Here is a 24,079-nt window from a genome sequence, read left to right as displayed (position 1 = left end):
AATTCACTTCATTTTAAATAATGAAAAATTACTTTGCTTTCGCTTTGGCCAGCCAGAGAGTCATAAATAAATAGAAGCCTCAAAGACCGCCGAAGAGGATGACTTCCAAGAAACTTGTACACAAAAAAAAAAAAAGGGAAGGAGAAGCGGCACAGGCAGAGGCAGAGCAACCCAAAATGCACTTTCATCAACTTGAAATTTAGTTGGTGGCGAGGCCCGCCACCACCATTCAATGATCGAGCGAGAGCAGGCGCAAATTAATAACGAAAATTCGCAGCAAAGGTCCAGGGCCTAGAGGCAAGAATGCGAAAATCGTACAATTTGTTGCACGTTTGCCATTGGAATTGATTGAATGCGCGCGATGGCTGATGGCCTGATGGACGATGGGCGAGTGAGCGATGAGCATGAAGCGAAACATGAATGGTGGAGAGGCAGCAGCATTCAATATGAATTTTCGCCAAAATTTATAGCATGCCAAAACGTGGAGGGGCAGTAAATTGTCATGTTTTGTGGCAGAAATCTATGCCACCACGCATCGTCGATCTTGTATGGAAAGTTTCTGATTGGATCTGCACTTTGGACTGGTCTTTAAAGCTGAGCAGAAAGCTTCACAGAGATTATACGAAAGGAATCCCCTGTGGTGCTGCAGCTTTTATCCACTCGAGGGACACTCTGATACCGATATGGGATAAGTGCTTCCTGCCAATGCAATTTCTGACTGCCTACCTCTCGGCTCGTCCTAATGATGCCATAATTGCCTTTGTTCTGCCTGCCAGACTGTAAGCGACACTCGGTACTCGTACGACAGAGCGACAGAGAGAGCAAGAGAGATTACCTCTCCTTTCAGTACTTGTCTCATTGTTGGAGCAGATAAATGCTGTATATAGTGCACATAATTGCCAGAAGAGACAAAGGAGCAGCAGCAGCATCAGCAGCAGCAGCAGCATCATCCTTAAAGCGATTTCTGCCTGCCTTCTGATTAAACGACACGAGAGTATCAACTTCCAATCACGGAAAAACCAAAGGAACCAACCGAAGGACGGGGGGCTGGCAGAAAGTGTTGCCAAAGCATAAAATGGACGACAGTCCGTGAAATTAAATGCCAGCAGGACCCTGAAAGCGATTCCTGGCAACTGTCCCAACCATCTATTCCATTCCAGTCCGTTCCGTTCCTTTTTTTGTTCCTTCTTCAGCGGATTTGTTGTTGGGCTCCCCCGCGGGACAGTGGACAACAACAACAACAGCAAAAAAATTCACGCACAATTATTTTGCAACGACAAAAGTCATTAAAGTTTGTGTGCCTTTTGTTATGTGGCAAATGTTTATGTAAAATTTATTTCGGTTTCCGCTTTATAAAACGCCAAAATAAAAACAAGTTTCGAGTGCAAAATGCTAGAGCTTTCGACTATAGAGATACCCTGTAAGTACAGTCAATGCATGCCTGGATTTAAGAGAGTCTTTTGCGGCTTTGGACATTAGCAGACATTCTTTCTTCGCGTGCTGGCATACCCTTGGATACCCCTCCGATTAGTGGGTATATCTAGCAGTAGGAGCAGCAGACAGACAGGCAGACAGGCAGACAGAAGGAAAGAAAGTTGCATTGTTTATGTTTATGGCTGTGCTGTTGGCACATGTTTTATTTTTACGCAGATTTATTAATGGCTATTTTTATGCTGCATACTTTTCGCCGCTGCCGCTGCTGCTGCTGTAACCTCGATTCCTCCAGAGACAGAGAGAGAGAGAGAGACAAAGAGGGTACGAGAGAGAGAGTCCAGTTAAAAAAACAAAGAAAATCCTTTTTTCTATTGATTTTCCCTTTTTGGCCAGAAGCGATTATTTGTTTTGCATTTTCCACGCCGTCACCCAAATGACTCCCAAACACAGAGAAGCACAGAATGAGGATGGCGCATCCCAGGGGGAGGCGTGTAGAGTTGTTGCTGCTTTCTAGAAACTCACACACAAATCCCCTCCAGGACACGAATGCTTTAAAGCTCTGTCCTGTCCTTTCCTGTCCTATCCTGTCCCTGCTTTACGCTCCCATGCGCCTCAACAGCACTTTGTGCAAATATTTATTTACTCGTTCGCTCTTTTGCATTGAATTATCATCATACCAGGCCGTGCTGTCATAAGCGTATGAAGGGGGGGGGGGGGTAGGGCCCTGCCACCAACCACCCACTCCTTCACACTCGACAATTCCCAGCGCCTATTAACTCATGACACAACGACAACTGATTTCCCAGCGGCACATTTCCTACAATTTACACACACAAATTCCAAAATTGCATTTATCTAATTTTGAGCTAAACACGCAGTCGCAGAGGAGGACACTCGAGTCCTGGACAAGACATGGGCATGGGCCTCAAGTTTCCCTATCTCTGTGTGTGTCTGCAAGTGTAATTTCCCCAAGCGATGCCCCCAGCCCCCCCCATTCATTGTTTGTTGATCTCAGAAATGTCAATTGATTGTATGAATGAATGCATGAATGACTGAATGTCTGTTTCCATTAGCCCCAGTATTCATTTCGAATTTGGACAGGCTTTCAATTAAATAAAGCAAGCTCTCTGCCCGCGCCCGCGCTAATGATTCATTTGCATTGGCAGCTGCGGAGAAATGCATGTGCATTCAGCCTTTGTTTGCGATTGCCTTACACAAGGCTGAATAACATCCAACACAAAACGGGTATTTGCCTGTGCACCTGCATTACACACCCAGGCACACCAGTCGCGGATAGATATACAGCGTAGGAGTTGTATTTATTTATAGTACAATGGCAAATCCGCGCGCGACTCAGCTCAACTTTTGCCGGTCGTTCGTCGTGCATTTCAATTGATTCTCGTTGCCCCAGTACTCCGCCAACCTCCCTTGCCTTTCGTCCTTGCTGCAACTTTGCTTTTCATTTCACATGTCTGCCTGCCCGGCTGTGTGTGTGTTTTCCTGTTTCCTGTCACGGATATGCCTTGCTTTCGCCTAGCTAAAAAATAGAAAAAATAAGTCAATGGAGCATTGCAAATTACTTGGCACGAGTGAAAGCCCCAGTCAGGGCCTTTCAACAGGAGGCAAACTGTGTGACTCTGTGTGGCTGCTGCCACTGCCACTGCCGTTGCAAGCAGCTGTTCGCTGTCATATTTAAGCAAATGTGGCATGAAATCGAGTCTGATATCAGCATAGAATACGAGTGCGAGTGCGAGTGGAAATCGAATTCAAACCGATCGATTCGCATTAATATTCGCTTATGCATTTGGCTTGTTGGTGCATGCCTCGCCGCCGCTCCCCACCCCCCGCGGCAAGTATTTATTCATTTGTACAATATATTATTAAGCATTAAGTATTAAGTATTAAGAGATTAATGCCTTGGTTGACCAGCAGTAAAACAGCCGCTAGTCGCACCGCCAAATACCCTTTAATTGTGGGACTTGGGACGCCGCTTCTTTGCCTTGGTCTTTTTCTGCTGATGGACAGCCACAGTGTCGCCAGCAGACTGGTCAACCAGTCCTCCTTCGCCGTCCCCATCTTCCACCAACTCGACGGCACAGCAGCGCGGAAACCAGCCGCGTATGTGCCCCTTGAGCTGGTGCTTCTTGTGCAGCTTCTGCTCCTGCGTGGAGAGCACCCGTTCGCCGTAGAGCCAATAGTCCCGGATGCGAGTCACCTGCACGAGATCCCCAACTTGCAGGACAATGCGTGGATCGTCGGCGCACGGCAGGCACACGGTGACCATTAGGCCCTGGGAGACGATGGGCAGCCAGTAGCCGGTGGCCGGTGCGATGCACCTGTAGGTGCGGGTGCGGGCCCGCTTCTCCAGCTTCTGGGCCAGCTGCTCGCGCGTCAGAGTGTACTGATCGCAGCCGGGGCGAACGGGCCAACTGATGCCGTCGCCGCAGCCATTGAAAATCTCCTGGATGTTCCGCCAAACGCCCAAGTCGTACGGGTAGTCGAATATGGGAATGGGCCGGCCATTCACGCCATTCAGGTAGCGACGGAACTCGGCCTTCTTCACGATCCAGGACTCGATCTCGCTGCGGTTCCACAATATCGCCTTGATCTGCAGCTGCATGAGCTTCAGCGTGGCCAGGAACACGCCCACCACAACGCCCAGGCTGTAGAGGCATGCCATGGCACTGTGCAGGGTCAACACGACTCGGATCCCGTCGCTATTGCCCTGCTTCAGCATTGCCCGGCGATAGATGCCCTCGTAGAAGGAGCAGCCGATGATCACGCCCGACTGAATGCTGCCGAGCATAAAGAAGAACAGGAAGTAGAAGAAGTTCGCCTGGTTGGCCCATCCGATGCAGTTGTTGATCCACGGACAGTGGTGGTCCATCCGCATCACACAGCGATTGCAGCGGCGGCAGTGATGGGCCCGCGGTGCCTTGTATCCCTCGCACACCTTGCAGTACTGCAGGAACTGCTCGTCCTCGGGATCTGTGGGCTGCCAGTGCCTTGGCAGGAGGCCGGGTCCCACCACAATCGCCATGCCAAAGTTATACAGGGTGACCAGATTGAGGACCGCAATCATAACGTAGTTGATGGCAGCGTAGAGCGACTCCTCCGGCGGCCACCACATCGCATTCAAGTGGACGGTTGTCCCGATCACGCAGACCATCAAACCGAAGACAGTCACGGGTCCCCAGTGCAGGAAGCGTTGCATTTCATTCAACCAATCGCAGAACATGGTTGCAGTTGTGGAAAACAACAAAAAGTTTTAGTTATTTCTGTTTAAATTTCGAATTGAAGTTGAAGTCGATTGAAGTCTGGTGTGGTTCTATTTGACTAAGGAAATTGTATTTTGAAGGGTTCCTTTCATACCTCAAACGTATTTGTCAAGGCTCACTTGATAGTTATCATACCCGCAAGTATGTACTATATCTGCCATTCCTGGCTCATTTTCATGATTTCAGATTAATTAAAATACCCTGGACGCCACATGCTGCTCATGCTGCTCCGGCCGCTGTTGCCTGCGGCGTTTGTGTGTAATTAAATAAAGCACGCAGCTATTTAAATGCAGCCGCAAAAACACCACCCAAGACCCGGCCCACTGTGGCACATTCTGCAATAATTTATAAAAACGTATTTCAAGGTATTCGCGAAAAACGGAATGGGGGCGTAAAGGCTTTACATATAAATTTTCTCTTAAGCCGCCAAATGAAAAATATTTTAATAAATAAATTTAAAAACAATAATACGAGTATGTTGTGCAAAATGCAATTCCATAAATAAAATGCAGTCCTTAGTGGAGCGGCAGTCATCATTCGTCGTGCAGACAGGCACTGGGACACTGGGTATTTTCCTTTTATTACTATTATTATTAAGAATTAATAGCAATATTTGCTGACGCTCTGGCCATGCATGGCCATGGCTTAAAAAATAAATATCCCGCACCAGCAGAGAACGCACAATTTCCAATTGAATTTAAAATGTGCCATAAATTTCACAGCATTCAATGCGCTCCATTCGCACTCGTACGAGTGTGTGTGTCTGTGTGTGTGCACACAATCAACGGTAGTATTTTTGGGTATTATTTATGGCATTGCATTTATAAACAATAATACGTTTCGGTACGGTGAAATTTTAGGGCAAACATTTACTAATGCTATTAATTGATGATAAATGTTTTGCCGAATGCAATTTGGGTCCCTGCCGCCGACCAGACGGTATGTAATCGGTGCCTGACCTCACAATGGAACGCAGTTTTGAGCTTCGGTTTAAGTGGCAGCAGATATTTAAATATATTTGGGTTAGCGATTGTTTGCGATTATTGCTATTATTAATAGAGGCAGAATCAGTAAATCGATGGTCCAAAAATTTGGATACTGAAGGTCTTGTAATTTCTTACTATCTCTCTCGTTTTAAGACTGCTTTAAGAGGCAATCGGCAAACGCACCAGCAGCAGCAGCGAGATCAACGAGATAAGAAGACTTTTTCGTTTGCATAGAAACAGACATGCAGAGAGAGAGAGAGATAGAAAAAACTGAAAGCGAAAGTCGTTGTTATTGTTGCTGACAGAGAAATAATCACGGATAGAAGGTATGCAGCATTAAAGTCCCGTTGCTTAAGCTTAATGCAAGTCTATTTCATTTTCTGAGAGCAAGACCTGAGAGAGAGCGTCGTTGTCGCAGCCCAGGGTGGCGGATTGCTGTAGCTGAGGGAGCAAGTTTGTAGCGCAGCTCTCAAAGTAAATGAACATGATCGGACATGATCGTGAGGGAGCTATTGCGACTCATATAGTAAATGCAGAACTCGGAGCAGCTTCAAATCGGGGAGACAAAGGTAGAAGCTTATTTTTGTAGTTGTTGCTGAGAGAGCAATAAAGCGAAGATACTACGAGCGCTTTTTTTTTTTGTGCGTAAGAGGAGCAGAGATAATACAATAGCGACTCATATAAAAGCAAGAGCTTCTGTATCTGCATTTTTCTATATTTTACCAAACGTTTTTTTCTGTATTCCAAAATAGAGTATCAAAATAGGCTAAAATGTAGTTTTTTGCTCCCTTTCACCAGCTGGGGGCTCTTATTTTGTTACGAAAATAGTTGCGGTGGCAGGCAGCTGGACCGACCGAGAGTCCCCGAGTCCAGAGCCAATTACCCGCATGCAGGCGATGTCTCTACGCCTCCCGGCTGTCATGTCTCCCGGCTGGATGCACACAAGCACACACACAAACACATGGGGAATGAATGGATGCCTCCGTAATGAGTCTCCAAGCGGGGATTTGTGTGACTTTTAAGTCTTGTTAGCACTGCACACGGCACACGGCACACGGCATACATGGCAAAACGTCTAACAAGCAACGCCATTTACGGGTGCTATTCCAATTTATTCCGCACTTGAGCCTAACAAGACAAAGTGACAATTGACCAGGACCCACAGGGCAGAGTGCACAGTGCAGAGACGTCAAGTAGCATAAATAGTCGCTGGTCCAATGCTCTCGCAATTGGAATTTAAAATCGTATCCTCTTACACTTGTACGTGGAGTAGTATCCTTGTCTTGGGTTGCCCCGGGAGCAGGTGATGGTTTCGCTATGATCCCCGGTAAAAAAAAAGCAATCTATTTTGTTCCGCAGATTAGATGGCAATAAAATTGATTGAAACATAATTGCAAATTGGATACAATAGCCAATGGGAGCCGAAGAAAATTGCCCGGAAATGCCAAAAGCCGAATGGCTCCTCTACTGCTGTTGCTGCTGCTGCTGCCGCTGCTGCTGCTGCTGATAGGGGGATGTGGGGAACGAAAAAGCAATCTATAAACGTATCGAAATTACTTCAAAGCGAGGACGCGTCGCCATTGTATCTCGGCCATTATGTGCAGTTAGATGAGCATCTGAGAGCCAAAGCGGAATCAAGTCTCTCTATCTCTCTCTCTGTCTCTGTCTCTGTAAGTCAAAAGAAACTGTGAAGGAGTTCTGCTCAAAGAATCAATTTTAAATCAAATAAAAATAAGAGAGAGGCGGATAATGCAAATGTAAAGGATATTCCTTATAAAAGGGTAACCTTGCTGCGAGTACATACACAAGTACATACAAAATCGTTTTTCTTATGTTTCAAGTGTCTCTTGTGCCGTTAAGTATCCTACAGTTTATACTCGCTCTTTGTGCCTTTTTTCCTGCGAAAACTGTCAATGCAAAAAGTTTATTACTGCTGCAACCAAAATGAGCAGCCAGGGGGACGGGGTGGTGGGGGGGGGAGGGCTTTTGTGCAGCGGCTCCTCCATAAGAAGAAGATCCACACACAAGTTTTTACACAAACTTATTTACTTAATTTGAAAATTAAATTCCCCCAGCATTAAAACGCATAAATGACACTTGAGAGAGCCTGAGCTCGACTGTGCGAGAGTACGAGTACGAGTTAATGTATGTGTGTGTATGTGTGTGTGTGTTTTTCCTGTTTGTTTTTCTTATCAAAATGCCTGCGGCAGAATGCTGCAGCAGCAGAGTGAGAGAGAGAGAGAGAGAGAGTGAGTCTGGGATGCAGGGAAGCATACATATCCCTTAAGACAAACAACGCGTACAGAAAACGAGCTCTGCCATGGAGATGCAGCGACAGCGGCAGCAGCAGCAGGAGCAGGAGCATGCAAGCAGTCAGAGCCTTGGCCAAGTGCACGCTTAAAAGTCAAAAGTGCAGAAAAATGCATGGCATACAAAGCGGCAGAGGGGGAGACGACAGAGACGACGAACAAGACGCTCTGCCAAGACAAACAGAGGCTGAGCAGCAGCTCCAGCAGCAGCAGCAGAAGGAGCAGCCACTGAAAAAGGCATATAAATTGCGTTACTTGTGCGGGTTGGCTTGCAGCAGTTGGGGGGCATGGGGAGTAAACGTTTTTGGTGTTTGACATACGACGTGCATTAGCAGCAAAGTCAAGGATTAGCGCCACTTGTCTTGAGAGCATCTAGCAATCCCCACACAAGGCCCCACATCCTGTGGCTGCATTCTCGACTCGAAATGAAATTTAAATACCACGCGAAAAAACCTATTTAAAGTGACTGTGAAATCAATTTACATGAGAGACAGAAAACACACACACACACACAGAAATGTCCAGTCAGTCCAGGCCACTGGGGGGATAAGGCCCAATTCAATTCTGGCCCCATACACGAGAGTCCCATCAACAGAGAGAGAGAGAGAAAGAGAGACAGAGAGGGAGAGCTGAAATACATTTTAAAGCGTCTCTCACTTTCCCTTTAATGTATTTAACTTTTGAACTATTTTCAGACCCCCCAAAGCGACTCGAAAAGATAGCAAAAAGAAAGCAGGAATAAAACCCCACCGACAAAAAGTAAAGGAAAAATGCTGTAAGAGAGAGAGAAGCGGAAAGACGTCAAGGAAATGCCAAAGCTATCGCAAACGCGTTTCGCAATTTTTGAAGGATGTGTTAAGTCAAAAAATATGCAAATTTCACACACACACACACACACACACATAGAGCCAGAGAGAGACAGACACAGACACAGGACGAACGCACACGGCCGGGTAGAGTTAATACGCGCCCCAAAAAAAGGCAGCACCCCTCAGGACCCACTCCACACACACACACATCGGTAGGAAAGATACAGACATAGAGCGGGTCGGTGTGTGCGTGTGTATGTGTGTGGATGCCGTACGTGTAATGCATACGAAAGTAGTGAAAATATCATCAATGGCAAAATATGAATATCTAAAAAGGATAACGAAAATGGAGTCAAAGCGTACCAAACCAAAAAAAAAAGGAACGAAAACGTAGAGCAAGCCAGTGGCAGCGGCATGCCAGTGCTTGGTATGGGGTTGGCGAGGGGGATGGAGGGCATGGCCATGGCCTGTGGGTGGGCCCTGGGAAAAAAGTCCAAATGTCAGTTTTGAAGTGCGAGCGCATGTCTGGGATGTCTGGGCCATCAACTGAAGCCTGAGTGAAGTCTGAGAGGCTCAGCGCAGCACCGCCGCGGTTCATGACATTTGACAGAAACACACAGCGAAAACTAGACAATTTCAGACGCCGCCAACATGTTTTGGTAATCAGTTTCCGTCAAAACCCGCCAAACCCGCCAAACCCACCAAACCCGCCCTCCCATCCGTAATTGCATCAATTTGAAAGTATTTTCCGCTGAGAACATTATTTATATGAAATTCATATGCAAGTTTATTTGATTTTTGTTACCGTCAGAGATTTTTAAAAAACGCTCAGACAGCGTCTGGATCTGCGGTTCGGGCCAGGGCCAGGCCCGGTTCTGGCTTTGGGCCGGCATAAATTCACACAGCCTCTGTCTGTAAATTACATTTGAAGCAGCAGCAGCAGCAGCAACTTGCACATAAATCTTTAGTAGCGGGACACAACACTGCCGACGACGACGACGACCAGTTCCAGTGCGAAAATAACATATATAATAAGAGCAAAAAAACAACAACCAAAACTAGTTGTAAACGTTTGGATAACAAAACTGTAATACCCAGTAATTAATTTTCTATGCCTAAAGGAAGGCACTGAAGGGCGCATTGCTCTGACATTAATGGCGTTCGAAGAGCCAAGAGCCATACTGCTTCTTATTTGGTTTATTCTGACTGTAATAACGAGCCGATTGCAACTGGGGGAAATCGCTTGAGAAAGCCTTGAGTAACTCTTTGACTATAGGGTATGTAAAATAAAAACACAGCCATGCAAAAACTCACACAGAGAGCGCGACAAAACTGTGTCATTCCCAATTGTCGCCCTGTTTTCGCTTCCGTGTCCCCCAACTTGAATTACGTACGCCGCAAGTGAAGTAATGAGTACACAGCTGCAGAGCTGCCGAGAGAGAGAGAGAGGGACTGGAGCTTGAGGGACTCCAGCAGAACTACAGCCGAAGGCAGAGAGGGAGACAGCGGAAATAAACATTAAAGCTGCAAGCTGAAACTGAAGCCACAATAAATACAATATAAATATGCGATATTTTCAAAAGTCCAACTAATAAATAAGGGCCCTGGGATGCCACTGTGGATGCCAAGTGGCTGGCCTGGCCTGGCCATAAAGAAGAAGTTGCCGGAGCAGAAGCTGCAGCTGGAGCAGCTGTAAGTATTTTTTTTTCTATGAATCGCGAATGGCGACTGATAAACGATGGCTGCTGCTGCTGCTCAGCCAATTTATGTGCTGCTAAAGTTCAGTTCATATCAATAAAGTGGCAAAATATGAAATGAGAATTGATGGATGTTCCATAGAGTTATTCCGCCATTTATTTAGCATGCCAAAGCTCTTTAAATTTCGCCTAGCTCTCATCAGTTGATTATTGCAGCAGCATTTACGATGCGAAGAGAGTCTCGCACATGTTGGGAAGCTCTTAAATTTGTGTTCCTTCTTTTCGAAAGCCAGGACAAGCCAGGTGTTCAAAGAGCCCAAGGAAAGGCATCAATTCGTAGAGGCAGAGCCCGTTTTATGGCCCGACCAAATGACTTTTGTTTCTCTGTGTTTGCAATATTAAAATTGCGGCAGAACGCATGAGTCGGGAGGGTGGGGTCAGGGCTGTCAGTCGGTGCTCTGGCTGCCATATGAAATGGATAACTAGGGCAGCAAGCTACAATTCACTGCGAGAGCACTTTATCTTGGTCTGTTCCGAAGACAGGGACTGGGACAGGCTGCACCAGGTGTGTGTGTTTCATTTGCAATGCAAAAGCTAAATGAATTGCAAGTCAAAGTAGCAGTTAAAAGATGGACCGACACAACAGACAGAGAGACAGCCAGGCAGACAGCCAGACAGGCAGACAGGCAGACAACAAAGACAACAAAATGCAAACTCATTTAAGGACTGTTTAAGGACTGAGACTGGGACCAAATCAAATTGAAAGACAGGCGGGCCAAAGGACATGCAAAAACCTTACAGCGCGGGCCACATGCTTAAGTAACTGCTGAGAGAGACAACAAATAGCAACACTGCCGCAGCAGCAGCAGCAGCAACAGCCAAATGGGGCATGCCGCACACCAATACACTCTCCCCCCCGGTTCCTTCTGCTGCCATCTCATGCATGCTCTGCCAGCGGGCAAAACGAAGCCAAAGCCCAAGCAAAGGAGGCAACGACATTGCACATTGCTTTGGCTATTGGAGCATGTCGGTGCGACACCAATCTCTGGGCTAAAGGGAAAAATAGAGGACACCATCCGCAGCAGCATCAGCAGCAGCAGCACCATCAGCATTCCCCCTTCCCATCAGCATCAGCATCCTCCTCCTCGCCACGGTCGTCGTCGTCGTCTGCATTGTCGTCATCTTTTCAGAGTGCTTAAGGGCTGCATAAAAGCATTTACTATTAGATTTGATTCAATTTTCTATTCACTTACGTTATGAAAATGTGGCTCCGCCGTGTTTTTTCCCTGTTGTTGCACTTAATTTCCAGAGAGCGGTAAATAAAAATCAATGCCGAAGCGAAAGCGAACTCCGGAATGGCACAAAAGCGAGAGGCAATCGCGTAATTTCATTTGCATAAAAGTCAATTGGATTTTGGATACTGTGCTAGTCTGGGCCATGGGACAATTTCAATAATTGCAAACGCCTGCCATACATTTTCCCCCATCTCGCACACACACACACACACACACACACACACACACAGAAAACCTAAGCCCCAGCATCAGAGCTAGAGCCAAAGCCAGAGCGAGTCTTTTAGTTCTAGTCCTAGTCCTACTCCTAGTGGAAAGTCCTGGCTGTTGTCGCCATTGTGTCGCCCACCCACTACCACTAGGGGTGAAGTTTTTGGGTGGGTCTGGTCTACTACCAAAAAGCTAAAGGCGACATCCATAAAGTGTAATCAAAAGCTATTATCTCTGCTGGCGGCCCCGGCCCCTGCCCCGTCCCCCCACCGCCATTCTGTTCTAGTTTTTGGCAACATTTTTCTAAACCATAAATTTCGAAAGCAAAATTCAATGGAATTTGCTTGCCAAAAATCAGCAGAAGCTTCCGCCAGCATCCGCCGGCCCAGTTTAGCGCCTCCACCCCACCAACACCAACACCAACACCACACCCCCAGCAAAGTGTTCAAAAATTTAAAGAATTGCCGTAGAAATTTAGAGCCACAGATGAATGATGAATATTTCACGGTATTAATTATTGAATGTCCTTGCAAAAATATAAATTACAAATTAAAATGTTGCACACGGACATAAGCTGATTTGCAGGCAGGCTATCTATATGGCAACTACCCTGCAACCAAAGAGTAGACTCAGGCAAGCAAATAAACATAAAGCAAAAATTATATATACCAGGGTGCCGCGTCTGGTTTCGATCAGATCCTTATTAAGCCAGAATAAACAAACAAACAAACAAAATAGTGCAATGAACACATTTGAATGCTGGAGAAACGCGCAATTTATTACATCCTCTTGGGTATGTTATTACTGGGTGTTAAAGTCGCTTACAAACATTTCGACTGTTTATTTATTTAATTCTTATTTTTTTGCAATGGCTTATTTTTCCTTCGCTTTTGGTTGTCTGTGTTGGTAAATCCCTCGAGTGAAATTGTAAATTAATTTGCGCGCAACAATTTGGATTTTAATAACTAGAAACATTGTCACTTATTTTGCATATTTAATTATGGATTTTTTTGCGCCCCAAAGGCATTTCCAAAAATTACTTAACTCAAAGCGAATTTAAATTTGGAATTTTACGAGAGTTTCTATCTTAAAGCAGGTGAGATTAAACTACGAGTGTGTACGCATAATTTCTAGTTTCAATGGCTGCTCGGCAGGAGAAATAATTACACTGAATCGTAATAACAAATGCCAATGCATGGAACAATAAATTGTCATGCAATGCGATGCGATGCGATGGGATGCTCCTGTCTAAGTAATTCATGGCACAAAATGACAAAACCAGACACACCAACGAAAGTAAAGGACCTTTGAAATGTCAGCAGGAGAAGAAATACATATACATATAGCCAAGATTTTTGGTAGGGATTCAGGGACGTGTGTGCATATATTAAGACATAAATATCAGGCACAGGACTCTGGACGAACATATTGTAATGTGACTGCACACACACACAAAAGGATACTCAGGCAAGGACGAGTCGCATGTTGCCGAATGATGGGGAGGGCTCTCGCATTTGCCAAAAATTACAGTTATTACTGCAGACAGTCGTCGTCCAGCCACCCCCTCCACCTCAAGACGCCGCGCGGTTGCGGCTGCAATGTGGAAATTTAATTCAATTGCCAGGCAGGCGGGCAGGCTGGCAGGCGGGCGGGCAGGCGGGCAGGGCACATAAATCCTGCACTTTATTGCATCCGCAGTACGAAAATGTTCACGCACACAAGCAGGAGGCGGTGCGGCGGTGGGGCAAGGATGGCAAGGACTTTTGGCACGACTGCAATTTTAATGAGCTAACGAAAATTTGGTTTATTAGATATAGCCACGCGGTGGAATGGCCAATACAGATGGAGATGAAGTGCAGATGGAGTCGTAGACAGGGCCATCTATTTGTATTCCTCTCTCTCTCTCTCTCTCACTCTCTCTCTCTCTCTCTCTCTCTCTGTCTCTGTTACTTAGCCATAACAGTACAGTGAACGACCGAACGGAAGTGGAGCACTTTGGGCGACATCCGTCGGCAAGTTCTCGGCCGATCGGCAGAGAGCCATTTGTTGGCTTGGCCATTTCCTACCCTCAATATTTGCGTGCTACTTTTGATTTCCTTATTACTCTACTGCTGCTGCTGCTGCTGCTGCTTCTCCTGCTCCTGCTCCTTATCCTCATCCTCTTAGCCTCCTGCAATCCCCAGTTGGCAGATGAAAAAAAAGGCTTAAACTGAGAACTGAGGCGCTTAGCCCTAAGCTGCCGCTGAAGTCCAAAACGAAGCGAAATATCATATCGCACACAATGCAGCAGCAGTCGCCGCCGCCGCTGCCGCCGACCCTCGCAATTAGACTTAAATGCATGGAGCCGTGCAAGGAGCCGCGGAAGGATCTACGACCTGAAACTCTACGCTATGCCAGCTGCCGCCCCGCACTCTCCTTGGACAAACAATCCTGACCAGACCCACAGAACAAAAAAAAAATACAAAAAAATACAAAAAAATACATTCATACATATATATGAGAGTATGAGAAATGCGCCAACAGAGCGAACGTCCTTTCGCGGTGGTGTAATTGAAAAGGAAAATGAAAAACATGCCGCGAGCCGCCAGGCACTGAAACAAGAAATGAAAAAGGTGAGCGAATGCGAGAAAAAAGCAGAACGACCTTTGGAATGCCCATTGGCAAGGAGAGAAATGGAGCAACAAAATGGAGGAGAGCTAACTGCAGTTACAGAGGATCTGAATATGCTTCGAATTTGGAATATCCAAGGATCAAAGAGAGATCCTTCTGCAACAAGTAAATGTCAGTTTAAAGCAGCTTAACCTTGAGTTCCAGCAGTTGGAAGTTTGACAGTTGAATGGCAGACAGAAAAAAGGTTTCCCACGCTGGAATCTTCAGAGGAACCCCCTCTGATTCGGGACAGCGCATCATACCCCAGCAATCCCACACTGATTAACAATAGGTACTAGACACAGCGCCCATAACAGTTTTCACGATGGCATTTTGTTTGTTTTGTTTTTCTCGCGTTCCTTCCGCCTGCTTCCTTCCCCCCCACCAACCACCACCCCACACAGCCACTCACTGGCTTCATCGTCGTATCTTGAGCACAAAAATGCAGGTCATTTGGCAATTAGGTCGTTGGCAAGACCGTGCCCTGTCCGCGGGCACTTCCTTTCCCCCCCAAAAAAAAAACCAAAAAAAAAAAAGTGTCGCTGTCATTTGATTTATGCATTAAATTTGTAATTGTAGCTGTAACTGTAATTGTTGGAGTAACTGGTAACTGCCTTCAATTGCTAATTAAATTCTACTCAAAAATAATCAAACAGACAGATCTACAGACTCCAAGAGGGGGGTCCTGGTCCTGGTTCTGGTGCTTCTGCTCCCACTCGAGCAGTCAGCGGCAGGCGACAAGAGGCGCACCGCAAGAGGCCACCCCACCCGGAGGCCACAATAATAACAATGGAATGGCTGGCAAGCTGCAACAACTGCCACTGCAACTGCAACTGCCACAAGGAGCAGCAGCTGCTGCTGCTGCTGCTGCCACCACCACAGTCGGCCTCACTTTTTCTCTCTCTATGGGGCTTTGCCATTTACCCCGTTGCTGTGCCTGCCCCGGCACATTGCTTATCTGCTGGTGGCTTCTCCTACACTTTTTCACACAGCTCAAGTGGCAGGCAGCGCGCTGCATCTTCAAGCATAATGAACACTTGACTCCTTTTGGCTTTTGCCTGTCTGTCGCCCGGACTGTCACTGTCACCGACACAATGGCAATGCCCAGTGCAAACATTTCCACCCGCCCTCCACCGGCAGGCTAAGACAAAGGGACTCACTGGCAAAATGAAGCCAAAAGGCTGCCCCGCGAGCACTTTTCAAGAGAGGTTTCAAGAGGTTTTTCTGTAGCCCGAAATGGCCATGGGTCCGGGGGATGCCCAACAATTGACCCAAAAAGTAAGGAATGCACGGCATACGGCATACGGATGTGAATTCTTTATGCCGCTTACCTGCTTGAAGTTTTTGTGTGTGTGTGTGTGTGTGTGTGTGTGCCACACACAAGAGGCAGCTATCGCGTGGGTCTGTTGCACGTATCTCTTCTTTTTGGTTAAGGCATTCATTTGCTTATGTAAATTGTGGAGTCAGAGCCACAGCCGAGAGCCTTCTGCATAAATTACAAAATTAGTCATCAGCCGGAGAGGTAAAAACTATTTCAATTTAAATTCTTATCATATCAGGCGCGGGCGGTGGGGATTGCAAACATGGAACATGGGCATATCCTATAAAATCTGCTCCCTGGGGGTAAGGACCTTCTGCTGCTGCTGCTGCTCCAGCTCCTGCTTGATGTCTGGGGATGGGATGGTATCGTTCCCGTTGCCATTGCATTGCCATTTCCGCCCATAAGCCGCTTAGAGGCAGCGCTGCTTTCACTATTTGCCATTGCCATTGCCATTGGTTTTAACTTTTAACGTTTCAACGCCTTAAAGATACTACTTATCCCGCCTGCCCCCTGCCCCCATCCACTGCGAAGCACTTGAGACGGCTCCCCTGCTTCGGGGCATCGGTTGTTCCTGTTTTTAGCCTTGGAATCTCCTTCTCCCCCTGCCCAGTGCCTCCTGGCATCCACATATCTTACTTAGCATGTGCCTCCAAGACTTTTTTCATTAGGATAAGTCTATTTTATTCGCAAACAACCACCCAAACACCGCCACACCCCAGAAAAGATAGCCTCCCCTCTTGTGGATCGACTTTTGCCTTTTGCCAAAAATGTTTATTTGGTTTCTTGCTCGTGTTATTTATTTTATGGCACCTTTTGCTACACACTTTACTTCGTTTTTTTTTTCTCAGCTATTTTCGATGCTTTTTCGGGCTACAGCTGGGTCCTGCCACAGCAGCTGGTGTTGCTGCTGCGTCTCCAGTCTCCTTCTTGGCTGCTGCTGCTGCTGCTGCTGCTGCTGCTGCTTGCCTCATCGATATAACAATATCCTTTTGATGTAATTTCCGCTTATGGCTTATTTTCACAATGGCAGGTGTGAAAGGTAATCGTTGATTGTAAGTGCCACAGCCACTGCCACAGCCACTGGCTGACTGGCTGGCTGCCTGCCTGCCCCCAAAAGCCAAGGATTGCCTCGGATTTTATAAGCTACGAATAGAACGAACACACAGAACACACAGAACACATCCCCCTCTCTCTCTCTCTGTGGCAGAGACTTGTGTGGTTGTGTGTGTGTTTGTGTGTGTGTTGACTTTTATGTCAATTCTCAATTATATTTCAATCATTTTTATTACATCGCCTAATGCGCCCGAAAGAAGATTACTTGCGGCTGCCACACACACACAGCCATAAATAAGTTATAAATTTAATTGGAAAAGCGTTTCTCCATCTCTACCTCCCTCTGCTCTTTCAATATATACATATATATATATATGTGTGTGTGTGGTGTGTGTGTGTGGTGTGTGTGTGTAAAGAATCTGTATCTGTGTAAATGGATCTGTGTTTATTCCTGTTTCATTTCCGTCGCTTAATTAGTTGCTAAATTATTGCCACACTCCTCTCTCTCTCTCTCTCTCCCTCTCTCTTTCTCACACTGCGGATGATTGGACACGGAACGCATCTCAAGTGACAGGCAATCGATGTGACCTGTGACCCTACCATAACCCTCCCCCCCTCCCTGTGCACCTGTCACTCACTGAATTGTTGCTGTTGCATATTTGATTTCAATTGGACTCTCCACTCGTGACACGCGACGAAAACAATGCCAATCATTTGGTTAGTGCCACAATTCGCGTTAATTTCCACATGGAATAAGCCACATGCCACACCCCACTCCACCCCAACCCACCCAACACCGCCACATCGCCACATAATTTCAGCCGCAATTGTAATGCTGAAAATTGGCTTTAGAGGCGCCCAAGTGGTGTTTGATTCGGATTCGGATTCGAATGCGAGTGTGTGGCAGGGGCACAGCTGTGTAGCAGTGTGTGTGTGTGTGTAGTACAGGGGTACCTGCATACATATACGCACCATTAAACCCAACGAATGCGACACTTTTGCCACTTAATGAAGCAGTAGGCCGCCGCCCTTCTCCGGCCGCCCACTGTCTTGTGGCAAAAAGGAACTACAATTAAGAATTCTTAATTAGCATATAAATTGCAGGCTGGTCAGGCAGTTACAGCCTGCCACATGCCACCATTTAACACTAGAAAGCCTGCCACTAGCAGGATGGACTCTACTCGCTACAGGACTGTGCCCCTGTGCCACTTGTTCGATCTGTCACTGTGCCGCAATCAAATAAAATCCATGCGATTGATCTGTGAGTGGCCCGCGGATAGGTGCCACATGCGGCATTCGGGTGTTAAGATATACGGAAGCACGCACCGCGTGTTACACAGTCGAAGCGATGTGTGGCAGACTGTGTGTGTGTGGCAGAGTGGCGCCTCCGCCTTTTATAAATAAATACATCTGTAGCAAGGTATCCCCCGCACCTTCTCTTTTCTCCTTTTATTTTTTGTGTGTCGGTTGCCAAGGTGCTGATTGCAATTACTTCCGTGTGCTCCATCCAAAGAGAGAGAGGGAGCGTGGAGTCGCGTAGCACTGCCTCTGTCTGCCGCATGTTTATGGCCGACCACATCAGCTGTGGCAAGCACATGAGGCTGGTGCTGGAGCTGGTGCTGGAGCTGGGGCAGGCACTGGCACTCCGTTAAAAGCAAAAGCAACAGGCAATAATGCCACTCGCCGCCCTGCTGCCAACTGCCACCTGCCATCGGGGGGTGGGGTGGCACCACCAGCCAGATGAATTGCGTGACTGTGCAACTGAAGCTGTGGATCTGTGGATATAATAAAAGTAATTAACAAGTGTTTGCACTCCATGATGCGGAATTTCAGGCAAGGATAAGCAAGCAGCAAGCAGGCAGGCAGGCAGGCAGGCAGCAGCGGCACAACGATACGTGGGTGCCTCGTGTGGCATATGTATGCCAGGGCTCGTCTGTCCTTTCAATGGAGAAACATAAGTGCCACACACAAAAAAAAAAAGAAACAAATTCTAATAACGATTGTTGCAATGCCAGCAAGAGGTGCCGTGCCATAGGATTCGGTTTCCGATTCGGTTTTTTGAAGTGAGCCGCAAAACACTTTTGACAGCCTCCATTCGCGATGGGGGTGTGGCCACTGGCCAGTGGGCAGCCGTTTGTATCTGATCACTCCGCTTGATGGCTGGATGGCTGACTCCCCAAAAGTTAATTTGTGTGTGGCATTTAGCCCAAAATCGAAATCCGCACACCCACACACATGTTGCTGCCACCCCAACCGACCCAACCGACCGAAGTTTGACCGCTCAAATGAGCCGCTGTCTGGTTTTACATGAATACATGGCAGCTGCCGAGCAGGGGATACAACTGCACCCCCACAACTGACCCCCAAAACATATGAAATACGTACAGTAATTGGCATGCAAAACGTTCAGTGGGTTGCCCTGCCAATTGTCCAGCAATTAACCCATTTAATCGCTTAAAGAAAAGTCCATTCTTTGGATTCTTATTCTTGGGGCTTCCATCTGAGCAGCAGCAGCAAAAGCAAATGCAAATAGCAGGCATTCAAAAAAAGGCCAACCAGACAAGTTGTTACCACTCTTTGGGTGCTGCCTCCGCTGTTGTCTGCCACTGCTGTTGTTGCTGCTGTTGCTGCTTCTGTGGCTGCTGCTGCTGCCGCTGCTCTCTTGGCCAAAGAGTAAACTTGAATGTGAAACGGTTACTAGGTCAGTAACTCACTGCTCTGTCGCAAAAAACATTCTCACGAATCGTTCGGGTAGTCCTCTGCTCTCCTCTCCCTTTGTGCAGACAGAATGCGTGTGCTTTCCGCTCTCTCCCATTCTCTCGCGCGCGCTCTCGCTCTCAGTGCCGCCCTTTTTTAGTACACATTCGAGAGACGGATGCTCCGAAGCACAGAGAGAGCGTGTCGTATTTTTTGTAGCTTTGTCGCCCGTGTAGCTAATGGCTGTAGCATGGATGCTGCTGCTGCTGCTGCTCCTTTCCTCAGTACTCAGTCGTGCGCGCGTCAAACAGGACGAATACGGCGGACACAGCGCCTTCTCTGTGTGTGTTTTGCTTTCGTCACGGGGGGGGAAAAACGGAAAATGGAAAACGCAGAGCGACACCGCTACCGACACTGACACCGAGACACCGAAGATACCGAAGATAGCGATACGTACCCCGAGACCACGGAGACCACGGAAGAAAAGACGACGTCGCGTAGTCCGTGTCCGTGTCCGCGTCCGTGTCCGTGTCCGAAACTGAATCTGAAGCCGAGAGTCGAGTGATAAAAGAAAAGGCAACAACCCGGGTACCCGGGTATCCATCCATCCGCTTGCCCCTTGCTCCTGCCACTTGCCGCTTTCTGTGGCATTACGTGATAATAAAGTAGCGGCAATCAGTTTGAAAATTGTGTGCCACCGGCTTATGCAAATTGCAAAAAAAAAAGTCTCTTAAGAGCCAATTCTCAAATAATTCTCTCTGGCCCCAAAACCACAACAACAACAAAAAAAAGTTGAGCCGCAAAATCCGCCATTTAAGTGTAACGTTGTGTGTGACCAACAACCAAAAAAAAAAAAAAAACAAGGGGCAAAACCCAAAAGAAAACTATAGGAAAAGCCAAGTAAAAACCAAGGAAAAAAGAAATATCTTAAGGGGCATTTTCCGCAAATGAACAGCGACAACAGCGAATGGCAACAGCAGCAACAGCAACAGCAGCAGCAGCAGCAGCAGCAGCAGCAGCAGCATGGCCTGCTTTTTTGTAAGTTGTCGCAATTTGTTGAGGCGCCCCCCCTCCAGCAAAGCCGTACTGCCAGACAGAATGACTTAGTAGAGGGAGGGGTCCCTGTCCCTGCCATTCCATGTACTCGTGTATTGATGAGCATTAATTCTATAAACAGCGGAATTTGTGCTCATTATTTGTAACTTTGGTATATTTAGCATTTGTTGGCATGGCATGGCACGGCACTCCATGGAACATCCTCCACATTCCACCCAGCACTACAAATTATCAATTATCGAGACAGCTGTCGTCAGAGCCGACTAATTGAGGCAAGATTCTTAGGCGGAATACTCCAAATTATGGCAATTAAAAAGGCATAAAAGATTAGTTCTAATTAAATATGCTTTGCCAATGCAATAATTTGGAAATAAATAAATAAAAAAATAAATAAATAATAAATTATTATACAAAATAATAAATTTAAATAATGTTTAAAAATGGAAGTTCTCCATGGAGCTAGGAAAGCAATCCGAACATTAGTTTTCAATTATATTATTTATGCACTTAAGAGCGCATTGTTGTGTGTTTAATATTGTTCGAGTGGACCAGCTGTTCGAATAGCCAAACTATGCTTTTTTTTGTTGTACTTCCGATCATAATTATGAACCGATTTCAGTCAGATCTTGCAATTTAGCAGCTATAATCATTCTTTATGATTCCTCGCTTGCGGCTTGCTCGTTTTTCTTTGAAGTTTGTGAAACCTTCAACTGCAGTGCTCCAATCTGCTGTAAAAAAATACCGAAAAATTTAATACACATCTCTCTTCCTACCTGAAGCCACTTTCAATTATTGGCCCCGATATCCGTTCTGCCCGGCCGTGGCATGACATTGGCATACTAATCACCTCATTGAAATGCAAATGGGAGAGCGTAAAGAACGGCCAGGCAGGCCCCATATATATTATGGATTTTATCTGCGGCCTAATAATTTTCCTGTTACATTTTTATCTCTCGTCGGAATTTGCTAAATACCTGCCGTCATAGCTTTTTGTTTTTGTGCCCCGGGGCACGTGCCCCAAAAGTCAACGAAGAATACAATTTTTTTGCTTTTCGCCCCCTTAGTTTTTCCCTCATTTCTGCTCTTACAAAAGGGACATTTTTGAAGGCAAACCGTACCCCGATGCCTATCTGCCACTGAAATATACACAAAGGTCAGAGGCTGCAGATTCCTTTTCTTTCTCGGCTTCTGTGTCCAGTATTTGTATCTGCAGGCATCGTGTTAAGTTGCGAATGAATAGAGGAGAGTCCGAGAGTAAAAAGTAATCAGCAAGTGGCTACAAAATAATTATTTAATTAACGAAAGTGCCTGCCTGCCACGAGATGCAGCCAGCCTACAGCCTACCTTCAGCAGCAGTAGCAGCAGCAGCAGCAGACGAGTCGGAGTCTTCTTCCTGGTCTAAATGCCCATTCATTCGTTTTTTTGTTTAGGCTTCTAAATAATCCAAGCAGGAGGAACCCCAGCAAGAGGCGACTCCGACTCTCGGACTCACTCGGCCACTGCCACTTAAACGTTCGTGACGTTCAACTTTTAGGCTTCTAATTTAAATTTAATTAAGTGGGGATCATTCGTTTAATGTGGAAACTGGCCTGCTCCACGTCCTGCTCCAGGCTCTTTGCCTTTCTTCTGTTCCACTCCTCAGGCTCCCACACTTTGCATTAGTTTTTGCCATCGTCATTATAACGAATAAACTTTCAAGTGGCGGCGGCCCAAAAGAGTGAAAAACGGAGCTAGGCCTGGTCCTGGTCCTGCTCCTGCTCCTGGTCTTGGTATACAATGAATATTAAGCGCCTGTTAACCAATTTTTTCCCAGTGCCCCGCTAAATTATCTCCCCGTCCGTGACCGTCCATTCCCGTCCGATGCCGTCACCGATGATGAGTAAGCTCATTTTATGGCAATGTCGCCTGCGTCCCCAAAGCCCCCAAATGGCTACAGTTCCACCTTCCACTTCAATCCCCCGTGACGGCCCCTGCAAAAATAGACACCCAACAGACACTGCAACTTTTCAGTCAAGTGGTTTTATGTTAGGTTAATGAATGAGCCAACGAATGAACGAATAATGAATGAACGAATGAACGAAGGAAGATAGTCGCAAAGAAAGGGGTTCTCATGGGCGGTTCTCGTGGATGTAGTTCCCTGCAATAATTATATGATAAAAGCATATTTACGGAACAGGCTTCAAAGTGGAAAATTTATGCACTAGGGGAAAATACTCGTTTGGGGCGAAAATATGTTCAGAATAGGGAGAGATCTCAAGGTGTGTTGTGGCTACCCCTCTCTGACTTTAATAACTCACAGCTAGGATTTTTTTTATTTCTGTCATTTCCGTGCTGGAAGTTGCTACGAAATATCCTTAAACGCAGAATCATAATGAACAATCATAAATTGATATATTATGCGATTAAATTTTCTAATCTGTTAAATTTTTGTAGAAAGTTGATTGTTTATTAATCCTTCTTTAAATCCCTTGCAGAAAACTTTTTATTTTAACTCAAAGCCACACAAAAAACATTCGGAATAATGTAATTAATAATCACTTATAGTAAAGTTAATTAATTATTAATGTTGTGTTTATATAAATAAAAAAAATATAATAACTGCAACTATATGCAACCAATGCGTTTTTGTATCTACATTTAAAATTCCAAAATGCACCTTTTTGATTTTTGCCACAAGTAAATTTTAAAGTATTAATATTCCTTTCCTTAACATGCGAAATTCCAATGAAACAAAATAGCCCCCACTGCAGTGTGCTCTGTCTTGTGTGCTTGTGTGTGTGACGTGCCCCAAATAAGCCGATTTTAAAAACAATTTCAAAAATTAAACCACTCTCTAAAGTCCAATGCCATGCGATTGTAAAGCCGAGAAGGGAGGAAAGAGCAAACCAGAAATCCCAAAAATAAAATTCCAATAAGCGATGGGTGGCCGTGTGGCAGGGTAGATTGAAAAGGGAGAGGGTAACCGGATGAATATACAAGGGAAACGGACATTTTTTTGAGGGAACACTGACATCAGGCGGAGGGTGGGGATATAGCCTGACAGCCAACCATGCAGCCATTCAGTCACTCATTCAGTCACTCGCGGGGTCTCTGAGCTTTTGCAATTTTAAATAATTAACAATAAAACGCATACAAAAAAAACAAATGCAAACAAAAAATAAAGCAAATAAACACCAACAACAAAAGCAAAAGAAAAACAAAAGCAAAGAAAAAACAATGCCATAAAAGACATTTAAAATAAGCGCAAAATCAGCAGAAAAAAAAACATTCAGCGAAGCGAAAGGATAA

At 46.0% G+C, this 24,079-nt stretch overlaps 1 protein-coding gene across 1 annotated transcript; it reads right to left on the bottom strand.

Moving 5' to 3' along the window:
- Window positions 1-3,247: 3,247 nt before the first annotated feature.
- LOC111068548 (palmitoyltransferase ZDHHC6) lies at window positions 3,248-4,781 on the bottom strand. The gene has a single exon (XM_022358075.2). The coding sequence runs from the start codon at window positions 4,670-4,672 to the stop codon at window positions 3,401-3,403; it is 1,272 nt and encodes a 423-aa protein (XP_022213767.2). The 5' UTR covers window positions 4,673-4,781; the 3' UTR covers window positions 3,248-3,400.
- Between the last annotated feature and the right edge of the window lie 19,298 nt (window positions 4,782-24,079).

The sequence above is a fragment of the Drosophila obscura genome, unplaced genomic scaffold, assembly GCF_018151105.1.
Source record: "Drosophila obscura isolate BZ-5 IFL unplaced genomic scaffold, ASM1815110v1 contig_1, whole genome shotgun sequence".
NCBI classification, from domain to species: Eukaryota; Metazoa; Arthropoda; class Insecta; order Diptera; family Drosophilidae; genus Drosophila; species Drosophila obscura.
Note: the sequence above shows the minus strand (reverse complement) of the source record. Positions and strands in the feature narration are given on the sequence as shown.